The following is a 17,013-nucleotide window of genomic DNA, read 5'->3' as shown; positions in this document are numbered from 1 at the left end:
AAAGATATTGGCAGCGATATAAATTCATACAACACTTCCCTTAGCACAAGGGAGCGCACACTGTTGCTACTGCGCCCCCTATCTTGCCTGCCCCGGTGGCCGCACCCCCTACTACCTTGAAGCTGCGTCAAATGACGCCGCGTCACATGACCCCGCGGCATCATTTGACGCCTCTGCAACCGCCCGCCCCCCCCAGAAAAATCTCCAGCCCCCCAGTTTGCGCACACCTTGCCTTTGGGGATCCCTGCATTGCACCAGTGTTACAAAACTCAGCAGGAAGGGACAGAGTTAACTCTGCCACAGCTGCTGCAGAGGTTGGGCCTGGCCTCCCACTCACACAGGTGAAGTGAGTAACACACACACACACACACACACACACCTAGCTATCAGCTTCCAGCAAGGCAGCAGCCGAAAATTGGAGAATCACCTGGCAGGCAGCCAGGGCCTGGGACCTCCCCATAATAACAGGAAAACGAGTTCACCTGCCTTGGGCCCAGATAAGGAGGAGAGAGGGGAGGAGGCGGATAATCCAGCACCTGTCCTGCCCGCGGGGGGCTAAGCAACCTCAGGGCTTCTATACCTGCTCTGCCTCCTTCTGCATACCTTTAACCCTCTTGCTCCCGGGAGATGCTGCTAAGCTAAGCATGGTTTCAGGGTGCCGCTGCAGCAAAAAAAGGGGGGATGGGGGAGCGGTGACATGTCTTTAATGTCCTTCCCTGCTATTGAGGTGGACGTTAGCCCCTAGAGTCCAAGGTTAAAATGCTTTTTGAAAGCCAGCAGTGAAAATTAACCCATTGGTTCCTAATCTCTTTCATCCTTGCAGTGAAAGGGTTAATATTTACACGCGCGCGCACACGCACCAGATGTTAATCGCTGAACGCGCAGAGCTACAGAATAGCATTTGTATACCTTCTGAAGGTGTACTACCCAGGCATTGTACTGGGACGTCAGGGAAAATCTAACATCTTCCACGGGAGCCAATCGGAAGGGTTATACCACATAGCATGGACTCCGTCAGTGTTTCTCAACCTTTTGTTCCTGCAGGGTACCCCTATTGAGATAACGCAACCTCTGAGGATTCCCCCCCCCCCCCCAAATTGTCCCATTTATTTATGTTCCAATAAAACAGGGTAGAGCCTGAAAATAATTACTGCCAACATCATTTTCCACCCAAAATGGCGGCGGCGCCATAATTGCGGTTTGTGAATGTAATGACACGTTTGTAAATGTCACTTGTCAAATTCAGGCTTTCTACTTGAAATAGAAGGCAAACATTTTTATTAGCGATAGATCCCGTCGCTGCCGGCGTGCATGCATACAATAACTCTGTCCGACCGACAGCCTTCCAGCTCATCACAAGCACCCCTGGGGGACAATGGACTAGGGCAGCGGTGCTCTACTCCACTCCTCAGGACCCCCCAACAGGTCAGGTCTCAAGGATATCCCAGCTTCAGCACAGGTGGCTCAATCAGTGGCTCAGTCGACTGAGCCACCTGTGCTGAAGCAGGGACTGATTGTGCCACCTGTGCTGAAGCAGGGATATCCTTAAAACCTGACCTGTTGGGGTGTCCTGAGGAGTGGAGTAGAGCACCGCTGGCCTTGGTTACATCTGGATTTCGTTGTACCGCAGAACGCACACATTGCACCCATCTTGATCTCATGCATGATGCAGAGCGCCACCTACTTGCAGCCCCGTGATCTGCACATTCCACCTCGGCGCTGGTCTCCGGGCAACGATCGGCAGTAAGAGATTTGCCTGTCTTGGGGCTTTTTTCAGGTTCTGCCACTAGGGGGGCGGTGCTGCAGGAGCTCGGAGCGCGGCTCAGATGTCCAGCATCGCGGTTCGGAGGAGCGGCCTGGACAAAACAAAGAAATAGCTGTTAACAATGTCTTATGACCTTTGGAAATGCATGTCTGACAAGCACACACACAACATGCGCAGGGAGCGTAAAGTGCGCAGAAACGCAGGTCTCAGGGATAAATCACATAAAAATATTTAATGCAAGAGTTGCAAAGGATGCGTGTCATATTGTATATACCAGGGGTGCACAAACTTTCTCATCTGCGCCCCCGTCTGCTCTCCACCCTGCTCGCCCCCCCCGCCCCCCTTACCTTCTCTCCGGCGTTTTCTGATGTCATGTGACGCCGCGGCACTGCCATGGCGATGCGTCGCCAGAAGCCACAGAGACAAGGCAAGTGACATACAGAGCTCCCCCGGGATTTAATTTAAATGCTTTGGCGAAGAGCACGGGGCCTCTGCTTCAGCTCAGGTGGCTCAATCAGTCCCTGCTTCAGCACAGGTTGCTCAAATGTCAGTCCCGGCTTAAGCACAGGTGGCTCAATCAGGACTGGGCCACCTGTGCTGAAGCTGAGATATCCTTAAAACCTGACCTGGTGGAGGGTCTTAAGGACTGGAGTTGAGCCCCCCTGGGTAAGAGAGCAGCGTGTGCTGCTCCTTCCTGTGTAGCCAGGGACAGCTGGCCTGTGTGTGGCAAAGTGTCTGTATATGCCCTGGTGAAACCTGACCCAGATTGCACATTACAGCAAGCTTGCTGGCAGCCAAACGCGTTTAACCCTTACCGCACTGAGCAGCCACATGGAATCATGATGCTGCTCTGGCAGCAAAGGAGTTAACTCACAGGTTCTCAACTCCAGTCCTCAAGACCCGCCCAACAGGTCAGGTTTTCAGGATATCCCTGCTTCAGCACAGGTGGCTCAATCAGAGGCTCGTGCTGAAGCAGGGATATCCTGAAAACCTGACCTGTTGGGGGTGGGGCATAGGGCCTGGAGTTGACAACCTGAGTTAAGTAATAAAATAAAAAGGAGATGGCAGACGGTATGCTTTTTAGCCGTTCTCCCTCTCTGTTACTGTGTCCTCAGTGCGAGCTTCACAGAAAATGATGCATTATACAGAACAACGCGTCCCGCGTCATTTCAGTATCAACCGCAAGAGGCCTGCCAGCTCTCATTCCTAACGCCAAGTGCCATATAAAACCATCACAGGGCAGGGGCGCGCAACTACAGTCCTCCAGACCCCGCAACAGGTCAGGTTTTCAGGATATCCCAGCTGCAATCAGTGGCTCAGTCGACGAGCCTGCTTCAGCACAGGTGGCTCAAAGACCACCGAAGACTGAGCCACCTGTGCATGGATATCCTGAAAACCGGATCAAAATATAGGCTGCCGGGGATGAAATAAAATTGCCGTCATGTTGTCCTTTCAATACTGGATGTCATGTACAAGATAGGATGGAGCAAACCAAACAGAGAGCATCTCGGTATCTCTTTATCCTCTAGGGAAAAAGGGGGTTCTGGTCGGGGGAACAAGGACACATCATTATAGGAACTTGGTCCCAAGGGCATGCTGCTACTTTATAACTCTTCCACTGCCAGGGGGTCCTGCCACCCAATGCTTTCCAGTCCATTCTGGCATCAAAGCGGTAACACCGTATTTATAGCTTTATGCACACAGCGCGTCACAGGAGTAATACGCGTGACATCATAATATAACACATAATGGGAATAAGCGCTTCCGACATAAAAGTAACATTAGGAAAAAGGAGTCCCTGCCCCGAAGAGCTTACAATCTAAGTGTAAGTGGTTTATGTTTGGGCAAACACTCTGCAATATAGAGGCCCAATCATTAAACTCTATTAAACCGTAGCCTTGCAGTACAGACAATGGGTGCTAGGGAAAATAAGATGTAAATTATATGCAAATGAGCCGCTGGCATTGGAAGCAGCGACTCACAAAGCTCTGCCAAGCTAACGCCAAAACACAACATCACATTAGGGCACCTAAATCTGGCGATGCTCCCATCCAAACCCTGAAATAGGGCAAAGGCACTAGATCAGGAGTGGCCAACTCCACTCATCAAGGGCCACCAACGGGTCAGGTCTTCAGGGTATCCCTGCTTCAGCACAGGTAACTCAATCAGTGGCTCAGTCAAAGACTGAGCCACCTGTGCTGAAGCGGGGATATCCTGAAGACTTGACCTGTTGGTGGCCCTTGTGGACTGGAGTTGGTCACCCCTGTGCCAGACACGCCCTTATCCCAGTGTCTGGCTGGAACGGACGCCAGGATTAGGTTGGCCTTAAATAACGTGGTGTTATTTCCCCTGCGTTATTTCTCTCTCTTCTGCTGTCTTCCAAAGGCCCTATTTCTGTGTCTGACCGAGAGCAACACCAAGACATCCAAAAAGCCCCAATTATTCGAAGAGAACGTGCCAGTATCCTGAAATAATGCCACATTAAGCCAGTGTCCATGGGCTATGGAGAAAAGGATAGAAAATATAGATTTTTTAAATGTGCCAAACGAAACCAACTTTTCGGCTGTAAATCACAGGCTCTGTCAAGGTGAGAACTAATGAGCTGAGGTGCAGCCATTAGCCTGGGGGCAAGTAACGTCCGTTTCTCATTTAGGTAACGTCCCGCTCTTTGTCCTGATTCTACAGAGTTTAAGGAGTGTGGGCCACCTGGGACACCTGTATGTCAGGCTTGGGTACGGGATGTTGATTTTAGGGTGCTGGGTGGAAGGAATGTTCTTAACTCATCACAAGCAAAACGCCCCCATCCAGGACGTCCCCCTCACTCTCAGATTATATTACGAGGTTCGCGTGCCAAGGGGTAGTGCGATAGATTATCATTCAGGAAGCCGAATGCACGTACACGTTACTGCCACATCTCCGTCCCCCCCTTATCCTGAGGTATCTGTCAGGAACCCATCCCCAGTTACACAAATGAGGAATAATTGATTTAAAGAAGCCATCTGTTTATATACAGAGAGCATCAGCTCAATTAAGGAGGACCTGTCCCTCTCGATAACAGCTCGCCTCTCTCTGTCCCTCTGTAAGGGACTCTGCTGCCCAGAACACGTCCTCAAAGAATCACAACAAATTAGGGCCGAGCTGAGTGATCCTGGAGCTAACTTGTTAACGAACGCCCAAGGGCACTTCAAACGAAGAATGAGGAGTCTGGGAAGTGCTGCTTTCGCCCCCTGCCAGCACTGTGTGAAGGCCACGGGGCCACGAGAGGTTTGAGGCTGAAGCACAATGGTCTCAAATATTAAGCGCACTTTTATGAATACTACAAAAGTATTTTATTTGGTTTCAAAAGGTTTTAATCCTCCAACAGCTGGAATTTCACAAATGATATCAAAACTGTGTGTGTGTGTGTGTGTGTGTGTGTGTGTGTGTGTGTGTGTGTGTGTGTGTGTGTGTGTGTGTGTGTGTGTGTGTGTGTGTGTGTGCGTGCGTGTGTGCGTGTGTGTGCGTGCGTGTGTGCGTGTGTGTGCGCGCGCGATCTTCATGCTTCTAGTACGTTAAAGAATAGTGCTTCGAAGTGGGATGCCCAATTTAAGTGTTATTTCCATGTGAATTTAATGTGCTAGTCGCTCAGGTGCCAACGTTACAATGGGAAATTAATATATTGTGACTTTTGAGCAGCACTGCATTAAATAGTAACAAAACATCCCGATGATTAAAACGAGTTCATAAAGAGGACCCTTTTAGGGCAGGCTGTGAGGGTTTAGCATTGGAGGAGAAAGTTTTGCTTCTGCATGTGTGTGTATAACACAACAGATGCACTTCTGCAACGATTACAACAATGAGAAAGCCGTGAGTGTGAGATTTGTGTGTCCCAGCTGCACCCCATCACAATATCACAACCCAGTTTCTACACATCCGTGGAATAAAACCAGAGCCCTGCGCCTTGTGTGGTGACTGATAGAATGGGGGAGAGACTCCCCTCCCTTCCCCTGGCCTCGGGGACCCATTGTGAAAGCCATCTCACCTCTCCATTCATGTCGCTGCGCAGCCCCAGCTGTTCTCAGTGTGTTTTGCTTTGGAAGTGCATGATTAGAATGGGCCGATGCAGGAGAATAGCTACAGGCGCAATTACACGCATGTTACGTGTCTGTCACTTTATCTCTTGCGTGGAAGGGGGTGGGGGGGGGGGGGGCTGCCTTCAAACTGCCTGGGTGCTGCACAGCACCCAGACAATTTGAAAGCAGCTCACCCTCCCCCATGGCATGCTCTACCTACCCCAGCTAATTCTGGTGACATTAAGGGCGTGGGATTAACCCCGGCAAATGCCAGAGGATCCTGCAACCCATGAGACTGGCCAAGTGGCCACAAATATATGTTGTGTTAAGGCATGTACCTACTTTTGGGAGGATATTCCCAGCTATATTTTGGGGCAGCTTTTGGGAGAGTTGAGGCTATTACAAGCTTGCAGTAAATCGCCGGCGATGAGGGGGTGGGGGGTGTCAGTGGGGGAGGGAGTTGTGGTTTGGGAGAGCTGGTAATTTATCGACTTAATGGAAAAGAATCAAGAGCTTACGACCCAATGGGGGAAAGTGCTGTAATAACGTCGGCATTGTGAGGCGCTGGCAGCATGCCCGGCTCTGGCTGGGTGTCACTTGGCAGACAGAACAGGTCAAGCATCCAGTAACTGGGCGGAGCGCTGGGAAGTGACAGGGCAAAGAAACCCCACTTCCGGGGCTTAACCCCTCTGCTGCTGGACAGACCAGCACGGACAAGGTTAAGGCAAAGTTGCTAAACATTAAAGCAAGAGGTGTAGCCACAGCGTGGGACACGTGTGGCCAGCTGGAGGGCAATGCAACGTTGAAATATTTTTATCATGAGCAAACCACGTGTGGGCCAGCTAAATGTCACTGTGCCGGCAAAAAATGCTGCAGCTCTCGGCTGCTCAATGGGGGACACGGCTTCCATTAAAAAAAAATGTTTAACAGCTATATTTCTTGCCCATGCAGAGCACCCACCATCGTATCCGTTAAATGGGCGCCATATGCCCAGATATTTAAAACGAGTGACCGGGGTAAGAATGGCGCTAGTTGGTTCTGATCTGAAGCGGTGTCGTTGGTAGCCTTAGGCCGTGATCATACCAAAATCGGCTGGCAGTGTCGTGTGGCTCAAAAACAACATGCAGTAATCTAATTAAAGCGAGCACTGGCGCCAAACTGCAAAGCGTCAGACTGGAGAGCACACATGAGATTTTGTTTATCAGGAGCGACGGCCGCGTCACGTGAGCGGTTCAGCCAATGAGGGCGAACCGCTCACGGCCACGCCTCCCTTGTCTCCTGTCTGCAGTTCAACATGCCATCGCGAGGATGACGTCACCGGATCGCGCGTACGCCCAGCCGGCGCTGGTATAATCACGGCCTTAGAAATGTAGCCTTAGTCCCAAATACCATTGTTACAGTTTTGTCAGTGTTTAAAAACAGTTTATACATACATACAGAGAAAATAACCCCGCCGGGTCTGGGGGAGCCTGCAGAGTGTGTGTGTGTGTCTGGGGGAGCCTGCAGAGTGTGTGTGTGTTTGTGTGTGTCTGGGGGAGCCTGCAGAGTGTGTGTGTGTGTGGGGGGGAGCCTGCAGTGTGTGTGTGTATCTGGGGGAGCCTGCGAAGAGTGTGTGTGATTGAGTGAGTGTGAGAGTAATTGAGTGTGTGAGTGAGTGTGAGAGTGAGTGTGAGAGTGTGTGAGTGTGAGAGTGAGTGAGTGTGAGTGAGTGTGAGAGTGAGTGAGTGTGTGTGAGAGTGAGTGAGTGAGTGAGTGAGTGTGTGTGTGTGTGTGTGTGTGTGTGTGACAGTGTGTGTGTGACAGTGTGTGTGTGTGACAGTGTGTGTGTGTGACAGTGTGTGTGTGCTGTGGATTACCCAAAGAGACAGAAACAATAATTAATGGGTTTGATAGCAAACAAAAGCCAGTCACATCACACGGGTGAAGAAATTAAAATAGCAGTGCGCCGGACATATCGCAAGAAGAAATCGCCATCGCCGGACTACATTACAAGGGATATCAAGAGATCAAGGCGACGACCAAAAGTAAGATAGGAGGATGAAATCTGAAAACGTGGAGAAGAGCGATTTTTGAGGAGTCCTTCACCCAGCAGTAGATGGACAAGCGCTGAAGAGGACATATATATATATTCACATAAAATGAGTGATTATAGTGTGTATCTGTAAGAAGAAAGGCTGCAGAATAAGACCTATGGCCTGAATAGGTGAGAAATGTAGCATTGCCTTGAATTCTGCGGGAATTCGTACCCCTCCCAAGGTGACCTTGCCCTGTCACCTACCTTCCCCCTGCGGAGGCCGACATTGTGTGCCAGACACGCAGGCAGCTAATTACTAGCGGCTCTCCGTGCCGTCACCGCACCCCCGGGAAGCTCTAACAAGGAGAAATGAGCGCCATTGAGTCAGGGATGCAGCCAGGCCCGGCTGTCACAGCGCGGGGCACGTCCCCCTGAGGCCCGAGCATCTCGGGGGGGAGCAGGGACGGGGGAGATCTAAAGCACGGACCAAATAAAAAGAACAGGGAAAGAAGCAAACGAAGGACCGTGCCATACAGGTTACCGAAGTGATGGCAAAGCCGCAACGCTCCTCGGAAGTCGTCTCTGAGGGAGTGGCTCCGTGGGTAAAGGCGCCGACACCGACGCAGAGAAAGCTGGTTCAGTTCACGGTGTCGGCAAACACATTGTAAGCTTTACACAGGGACTCGTGTCTGCAAAAATCTCATCTACAGCGCTGGGGACACGGCAAGCATTACACAAACTAGTGTTAATGTTTCATATGGCCCGGACCATATACACAACACTTAAAGTGTGTGAAGCTGCGGTTATGTGCAACACAAGGATAGGAGCAATAGAAGTGAGAGTGGGAACTAACGGGCCAGGGGGCTTACAATCTACAGGGTGCGGTGCGCATTGTACCATAACAGCAGGAATAATGACAGCAATTTATCAATGTTTCTTTCTGTCCTATGTCCATAATTGAGGTCCAATTACGGTCCTGTATCACTATGTACAATGTCAGGGGGCCCGATGCAGTCCGCTGGACACATTATCCGACGTCGGGAACCGCTTATTCAACGCAGATTAACATGGACCCGCTATGGGACAGTGGTTTGCGGGACGCATTCCGTCAGAAAAGCGAAGACCGGCTGTACAAGGAAAATCATTATTATTAGAGGCCTATATGAGTTCACCTTAAAGCTGCTGTGCAAGCTGCCGTTTTCCCCCCTTTAATATGCGCACCAATACAATCCACACAATGATAATTAGCTAAGTTGCTGATCGATCCGTTCTCCTGTGATCGATCGGCGAAGATTCGGCTCGGGGGTTCACTAAATGGCTGTCAGTGCAGCAGAAGAGGACCAAAGATGCAAAGTTATGTGGGGAAGATCATGTGACCAGGCAGTCACTAGATACAATTGGTGCACTGCTAGAGAGAGGGCAGGGCTCACAAAGGGGTGTGCCAGAGCCTGTTTCAGAAGAGGAAGGGGATGTGACTTGGTAAATAGTTGCTAAAGAAACAAAAAGGGCTTGTTACATATAATACATTAAAAATGTAATTCAGAGTTGTTAAAAAAAAAATGCTACAAGTATTTTCTCAGAGTACAGACGGATTTATAAAAAAAAGCACACGTAGGATATTCCCTGGTCTGCAGCGTTTGTAAGGCGGTGATCGGACTGACCGCTCCAGCGGAGCAACCACCTGATCGAAACGGAAGTAGAGCCTCTCCCGCCTTCAGTTTCCAGCATCGCCAGATTCTGAGGTTACCATGGTAACCGTTAGACTGCACCGGGTTCCATTTTAACCTCCCAGACACGTAATCTTCAAAACGCTTCAATATAATAATTAATAAACAACACTGTTAAAAGGGTGAGAAGATCCGTTAAAGTAATTTAAAAAAAATTAACAGCCGGTACATCTCTGTTTCCATAATTACTATAAAATATGTTCTTTTATATGTCATGTTACATTTACCGATGTATACCCTCTTTAACCGCTTCAGTACCTTGTAATCTGCTTAGCAGTGAATTGCCGGCCTCTGGCACTGAAGGGGTTAAGCGCAGTAGTACATGCGTTATTTCGATGCGTTATTTCGATGCGCAGCTCCTGAACACGCAAAAAAAAAAGTCAAACAAAGACAACGATATGGATAATTTCTTCCCCTGTCCGAATTTATGTCAAAGAAAGCCCACTTCGCTTGAGAAACAAGGCTACACCCTTCTCCTAGAGTGTAAGCTCTTCAGGGCAGGAAGCTCTTTCTTATTGTATCAGGTTGTCTTTAAGCAGCAGTTCAGGCAATATCCTGCATGTGTGGTTTTTTTTAATAAATCAGTTCTGTAGTAAGAAAAAATACTTTTATCATTTTCTGTTTAAAAAAACAACAACTTTGAAAGACCAATTTTCTTGTATTCTATTTTAACAAGCATGCTTGTTCCAATAGCAACGATTTACATTCCCCATATTTAAAGATGTCGCCAAACTTTGCCGATCAATAAACGGAGAACGAATTGACCGGCAGCTATGCGGTTCTTTAGGTAATTAGAGATTGCCCACATGAAACTATTGAAGTAAAAACAAACAAAAAAAAAAAAAGACTGAACTGCAGCTTTAACATGTATGTCCTTTTTTTGGCCATACAATGTTACTGTCCCCCCCCCCCCCTCCCACACTGTGCTGCGGAACACGACTAAAAGATCTTCATAAATACACCATCACACTGGATTGTCTCGAAATGCTTCAGCGCAGGAGGGCTCAACTCCAGTCCTCGAGAACCTCCCAACAGGTCTGGTTTTCAGGATATCCCTGCTTCAGCACAGGTGGCTTAATCATGGATTGAGCCACCTGTGCTGAAGCAGGGATATCCTGAAAACCTGACCCGTTGGTGGCCCTTGAGGACTGGAGCTGCCCACCCCTGGTCTAATAAAACAAGGTTCTAGGACCTGCCTGTATCCGTCTGTTATTTCCCACCCGTTCCTATCTTATATTATTTGTATCACTATGCGCTCGTGCAGATACATTGATCTGCTTTGGGGGTTCACACTGAGACATGCAGGCAACAGAACCCACAAAAACAGGACTGGACCCAGATCTGGCCTGAGCTGAGAGGTGTGTGAATGCAAGTAAAAAAAAAGAGACGTCCCCCTCACTTTAATACCCCCTTTTCCCTAATCGGAGTATTGATGGTATGCTTGGTTTGATACCCAGAGCAACGTATGGGTTAATACTTGGTGAGGATCCTCTAACTCGAGAGCCTACAACTCCAGTCCTCAATGGCCATCAGGTATTCAGGATATCCCTGCTTCAGCACAGGTGGCTCAAGCAGTGGCTCCACCTGTGCTGAAGCAGGATATCCTGAAAACCTGACCTGTTGGTGGCCCTTGAGCACCGAAGTTGGCCTCCCCTGGACCAAACCTCTTCCAGCAGGTTAGAAGGTGCACGGTTAAAAAAACAAAATGGCCCACGCCGAGCCAGGAGGAATAAAACGGCATTTGTAAGTGTTTGCGGTGGGAATGAAAGCCGCGTCCCCTGCTAGCAGCATTGTTCTCTCGCACCGCTGCCGGCTCACGCTGGGGAAGCAGAAGCAGGATTTTGCCTTTTCAACTCGCCGGCAATTAAATACGGAGCGGGGAAGGTTTCAGGAGCCCGCTCGTTAGGAAAGGGGGGGAAGCTTTGAGTGGCGTTTACCTCCGGGGAGCGGCGCACAATGGAGAAAAAGCTGGCGTGCTGCGTTAACAGCTCTGCCCCGTCCCCAGCCTCCTCGCGCTAATGCGCGCTCCCCCTCCTCGCCTTCGCACTCACGTCAAAAGAGATTACGACGGCTCGCGTACGAGTTCAAGCCGGATCTCGGGAAGACTTACGATATTTGGTAGAGGAGCTGAATACAGGGAGCTGGGCGCCTTGTGGAGAGGGTGCTGGTCTTTGAAGTGAGACAGATTCAAAGCCCCGTGCCAAGCTACCTGTGACCTTGAGCAAGGTCCCTTCATCCCGCTGTGCCACGGTGATATTGTAAGGCAGACGTGGCAGCTCCAATCCTCTAGGGCAGGGGTGTGCAAACTGGGGGGCGCGACAGATTTGAGGGGGGGTGCGCGGCGGTTATTCAGCGCGAAGCCTCTGTAAACTCACTTACCAGGCTTTGGTCCACGCGTCTCCATGCCGCCACGGGGTCATGGGGCGTGACGTCACATGAAGCCCAACGCCATGGCAACGCAGCGTCAAAGGACGCTGCCGGTCACGTGGGGTTTGGAGCCTAAACATTATATTGTACATATTTTCTGGGGCAGTGGTTCATCACATATCAAAACTAACCTCCCCCCCCGAGTGAGCTTAGCCCCCCCCCCGAGTGAGCTTAGCCCCCCACTTTCAATACTTTTAAAAGCGGTGCTCAACTCCGGACGACAACCCTCCCCAACAGGTCAGGTTTTCAGGATATTCCTGCTTCCGCACAGGTGGCTCAACCAGTCACAGGATTAACTGAAGGGGTTAAAAGGCTTCAGGCAAAAGCATGGTCTTCTTCCCCACCCCCCCTCCTTATCTTTCACTCTTTCATCCAGACTACCCCCCTCTCCCCCAGTATTTGCTCTCCCCCCCATCTCACCTCTCTTGATGGCAGTCACTGACTAAGGACGCCCTCTGTCGGCAGATACTGGATTCCTGCGGCTCTCAGATAAGAGCCGGAGGTGGGATAGTTACGTACCTACCAAACTACTGAAGTAAAAGGTCGTTTCATGGCACTGCTTTGAAAGGTAACCCTACCATTTACCTCGGCCCCCTCCCCTTGCTTGGCAAGGAAGAAGTAGGGTTACCAGGTGTCCGGTATTGAACCGGACTGTCCTGTATTTGGACACTATGCCCAGTAAATATTTAGAGGTGATACTGGACATGTATGTGTATACCGGTATTACCTCTCTGGGTGTGTATGTGTATACTGGTATTACCTCTCTGGGTGTGTATGTGTATACCGGTATTACCTCTCTGGGCGTGTATGTGTATACCGGTATTACCTCTCTGGGTGTGTATGTGTATACCGGTATTACCTCTCTGGGCGTGTATGTGTATACCGGTATTACCTCTCTGGGCGTGTATGTGTATACCGATATTACCTCTCTGGGCGTGTGTGTGTATACCGGTATTACCTCTCTGGGCGTGTATGTGTATACCGGTATTACCTCTCTGGGTGTGTATGTGTATACCGGTATTACCTCTCTGGGCGGGTATGTGTATACCGGTATTACCTCTCTGGGAGTGTATGTGTATACCAGTATTACCTCTCTGGGCGTGTATGTGTATACCGGTATTACCTCTCTGGGCGTGTATGTGGATACCGGTATTACCTCTCTGGGCGTGTATGTGTATACCGGTATTACCTCTCTGGGCGTGTATATGTATACCGGTATTACCTCTCTGGGCGTGTATGTGTATACCGGTATTACCTCCCTGGGCGTGTATGTGTATACCGGTATTACCCCTCTGGGTGTGTATGTGTATACCGGTATTACCCCTCTGGGTGTGTATGTGTATACCGGTATTACCTCTCTGGACATGTATGTGTATACCGGTATTACCCCTCTGGGTGTGTATGTGTATACCGGTATTACCTCTCTGGACATGTATGTGTATACCGGTATTACCTCTCTGGGCGTGTATGTGTATACCGGTATTACCTCTCTGGGCGTGTATGTGTATACCGGTATTACCTCTCTGGGCGTGTATGTGTATACCGATATTACCTCTCTGGGTGTGTATGTGTATACTGGTATTACCTCTCTGGGCGTGTATGTGTATACCGGTATTACCTCTCTGGGCGTGTATGTGTATACCGTTATTACCTCTCTGGGTGTGTATGTGTATACTGGTATTACCTCTCTGGGCGGGTATGTGTATACCGGTATTACCTCTCTGGGCGTGTGTATGTGTATACCGGTATTACCTCTCTGGGCGTGTATGTGTATACTGGTATTACCTCTCTGGGAGTGTATGTGTATACCGGTATTACCTCTCTGGGCGTGTATGTGTATACCGGTATTACCTCTCTGGGCGTGTATGTGTATACTGGTATTACCTCTCTGGGTGTGTATGTGTACACCGGTATTACCTCTCTGGACATAGTGACCTGACGGCTTTCTGGGTTGGGATTTCCCTGAGCAGGGAGAGAGCAGGGCTGCTGCTGGGTAACGTAACCAAATCAGGCAGGAGGAGGCGTCAGGAGACTGGGGGTGGGACCAAGGAGAGGAAGAAACAGCATGGAGCAGTGAGAGGGGTGTGTGTATATGTGTGTCACCATTGTGTCCAGTATTTGTGGAGAAGCCGCCTGGCACCCCTACGCACTGCAATGCATTGCTCTGCAGAACCAAATTGTAACAGAGTATTCAAATGAATTCTTGTCTCTGTGCCGCCTGGCTTTCTACTACTGACCACAGCCCTTGTTGTTCTTGCCATTAAGGTTTGTGGCCCTCCCAGCGAGGCCCTCGTGCCTTCCAGCTGGCTCCAGGGAACCAGGCATGCGTAGGAGGGCAGCCTGACCTCGCCACGGTAAACCTGTCATTAGCTGCCACGCTCGGTCAGAACATCTTCCTCACTCAGCCCTAAAAAGACACCACAAGATTCCCAGCTAAGCTCCAATGCCGCCATGTCTGTGATCCAAAGACACAACGCTCTACTGCCCCAGTAACACGGTAACAACGCTCTACTGCTCCAGTAACACGGTAACAACGCTCTACTGCTCCAGTAACACGGTAACAACGCTCTACTGCTCCAGTAACACGGTAACAACGCTCTACTGCCCCAGTAACACGGTAACAACGCTCTACTGCCCCAGTAACACGGTAACAACGCTCTACTGCCCCAGTAACACGGTAACAACGCTCTACTGCTCCAGTAACACGGTAACAACGCTCTACTGCTCCAGTAACACGGTAACAACGCTCTACTGCTCCAGTAACACGGTAACAACGCTCTACTGCTCCAGTAACACGGTAACAACGCTCTACTGCTCCAGTAACACGGTAACAACGCTCTACTGCTTCAGTAACACGGTAACAACGCTCTACTGCTCCAGTAACACGGTAACAACGCTCTACTGCTCCAGTAACACGGTAACAACGCTCTACTGCTCCAGTAACACGGTAACAACGCTCTACTGCTCCAGTAACACGGTAACAACGCTCTACTGCCCCAGTAACACGGTAACAACGCTCTACTGCCCCAGTAACACGGTAACAACGCTCTACTGCTCCAGTAACACGGTAACAACGCTCTACTGCTCCAGTAACACGGTAACAACGCTCTACTGCTCCAGTAACACGGTAACAACGCTCTACTGCTCCAGTAACACGGTAACAACGCTCTACTGCTCCAGTAACACGGTAACAACGCTCTACTGCTTCAGTAACACGGTAACAACGCTCTACTGCTCCAGTAACACGGTAACAACGCTCTACTGCTCCAGTAACACGGTAACAACGCTCTACTGCTCCAGTAACACGGTAACAACGCTCTACTGCTCCAGTAACACGGTAACAACGCTCTACTGCTCCAGTAACACGGTAACAACGCTCTACTGCTCCAGTAACACGGTAACAACGCTCTACTGCTCCAGTAACACGGTAACAACGCTCTACTGCTCCAGTAACACGGTAACAACGCTCTACTGCTCCAGTAACACGGTAACAACGCTCTACTGCTCCAGTAACACGGTAACAACGCTCTACTGCTCCAGTAACACGGTAACAACGCTCTACTGCCCCAGTAACACGGTAACAACGCTCTACTGCCCCAGTAACACGGTAACAACGCTCTACTGCTCCAGTAACACGGTAACAACGCTCTACTGCTCCAGTAACACGGTAACAACGCTCTACTGCAACACGGTAACAACGCTCTACTGCTCCAGTAACACGGTAACAACGCTCTACTGCAACACGGTAACAACGCTCTACTGCTCCAGTAACACGGTAACAACGCTCTACTGCTCCAGTAACACGGTAACAACGCTCTACTGCTCCAGTAACACGGTAACAACGCTCTACTGCTCCAGTAACACGGTAACAACGCTCTACTGCTCCAGTAACACGGTAACAACGCTCTACTGCTCCAGTAACACGGTAACAACGCTCTACTGCTCCAGTAACACGGTAACAACGCTCTACTGCTCCAGTAACACGGTAACAAGGCTCTACTGCTCCAGTAACACGGTAACAACGCTCTACTGCTCCAGTAACACGGTAACAACGCTCTACTGCTCCAGTAACACGGTAACAACGCTCTACTGCTCCAGTAACACGGTAACAACGCTCTACTGCTCCAGTAACACGGTAACAACGCTCTGGGGGGAGGAGGGGGGGGAGGTGGGGGGGAGGTGGGGGGGAGGAGGGGGGGAGGTGGGGGGGAGGTGGGGGGAGGAGGGGGGGAAGGGGGGGAGGTGGTGGGGGGGAAGGGGGGAGGTGGTGGGGGGAAGGGGGGAGGTGGTGGGGAGGAGGGGAGGTGGTTGGAAGGGGGGGAGGTGGTGGGGGGGAAGGGGGGGGGAGGAGGTGGGGGGGAAGGGGGGGGAGGAGGTGGGGGGGAAGGGGGGGAGGTAGTGGGGGGGAAAGGGGGGGAGGTGGTGGGAAGGGGGGGGAGGTGGTGGAAAGGGGGGGGAGGTGGTGGGAAGGGGGGAGGGGGTGGGGAGGAGGGGGGAAGGGGGGGAGGTGGTGGGAGGAGGGGGAAGGGGGGGGGAGGTGGTGGGGAGGAGGGGTGAAGTGGTGGGAAGGGGGGTGGGAAGGAGGTGGTGGGAAGGGGGGGGGGTGGTGGGAAGGGGGGGAGGTGGTGCGAAGGGGGGAGGTGGAGGGGAGGTGAAGGGGGGGGTGGAGGGAGGTGAAGGGGGGGTGGAGGAGAGGTGAGAAGGGGGGGTGGAGGGGAGGTGAAGGGGGTGGAGGGGAGGTGAAGGGGTGGAGGGGGAGGTAAAGGGGGGGTGGAGGGGAGGTGAAGGGGGGGTGGAGGGGAGGTGAAGGGGGGGGTGGAGGGGAGGTGAAGGGGGAGGTGGTGGAGGGGAGGTGAAGGGGGGGGTGGAGGGGAGGTGAAGGGGGGGGGTGGAGGGGAGGTGAAGGGGGGTGGGGGGGTGGAGGGGAGGTGAAGGGGGGGGGTGTGGAGGGGAGGTGAAGGGGGGTGGGGGGGGTGGAGGGGGAGGTAAAGGGGGGTGGGAGGGAGGTGAAGGGGGGGGGTGTGGAGA

The 17,013-nt window shown here is 51.2% G+C and overlaps 1 protein-coding gene across 3 annotated transcripts in view; it reads right to left on the bottom strand.

Moving 5' to 3' along the window:
• GSE1 (Gse1 coiled-coil protein) overlaps positions 1-17,013 on the bottom strand; it is a 352,546-nt gene that overhangs the window by 259,798 nt on the left and 75,735 nt on the right. For all 3 annotated transcript variants that reach the window (XM_075576447.1, XM_075576448.1, XM_075576449.1), the window contains exon 2: positions 1,685-1,856. In XM_075576447.1, coding sequence (XP_075432562.1) covers positions 1,685-1,856 — 172 coding nt within the window. The remainder of the gene's footprint in view (positions 1-1,684; positions 1,857-17,013) is intronic.

Source organism: Ascaphus truei, chromosome 19 (assembly GCF_040206685.1).
Source record: "Ascaphus truei isolate aAscTru1 chromosome 19, aAscTru1.hap1, whole genome shotgun sequence".
NCBI classification, from domain to species: domain Eukaryota; kingdom Metazoa; phylum Chordata; class Amphibia; order Anura; family Ascaphidae; genus Ascaphus; species Ascaphus truei.
The sequence above is the reverse complement of the archived record's forward strand: the minus strand, read 5'-3'. Positions and strand labels throughout refer to the sequence as shown.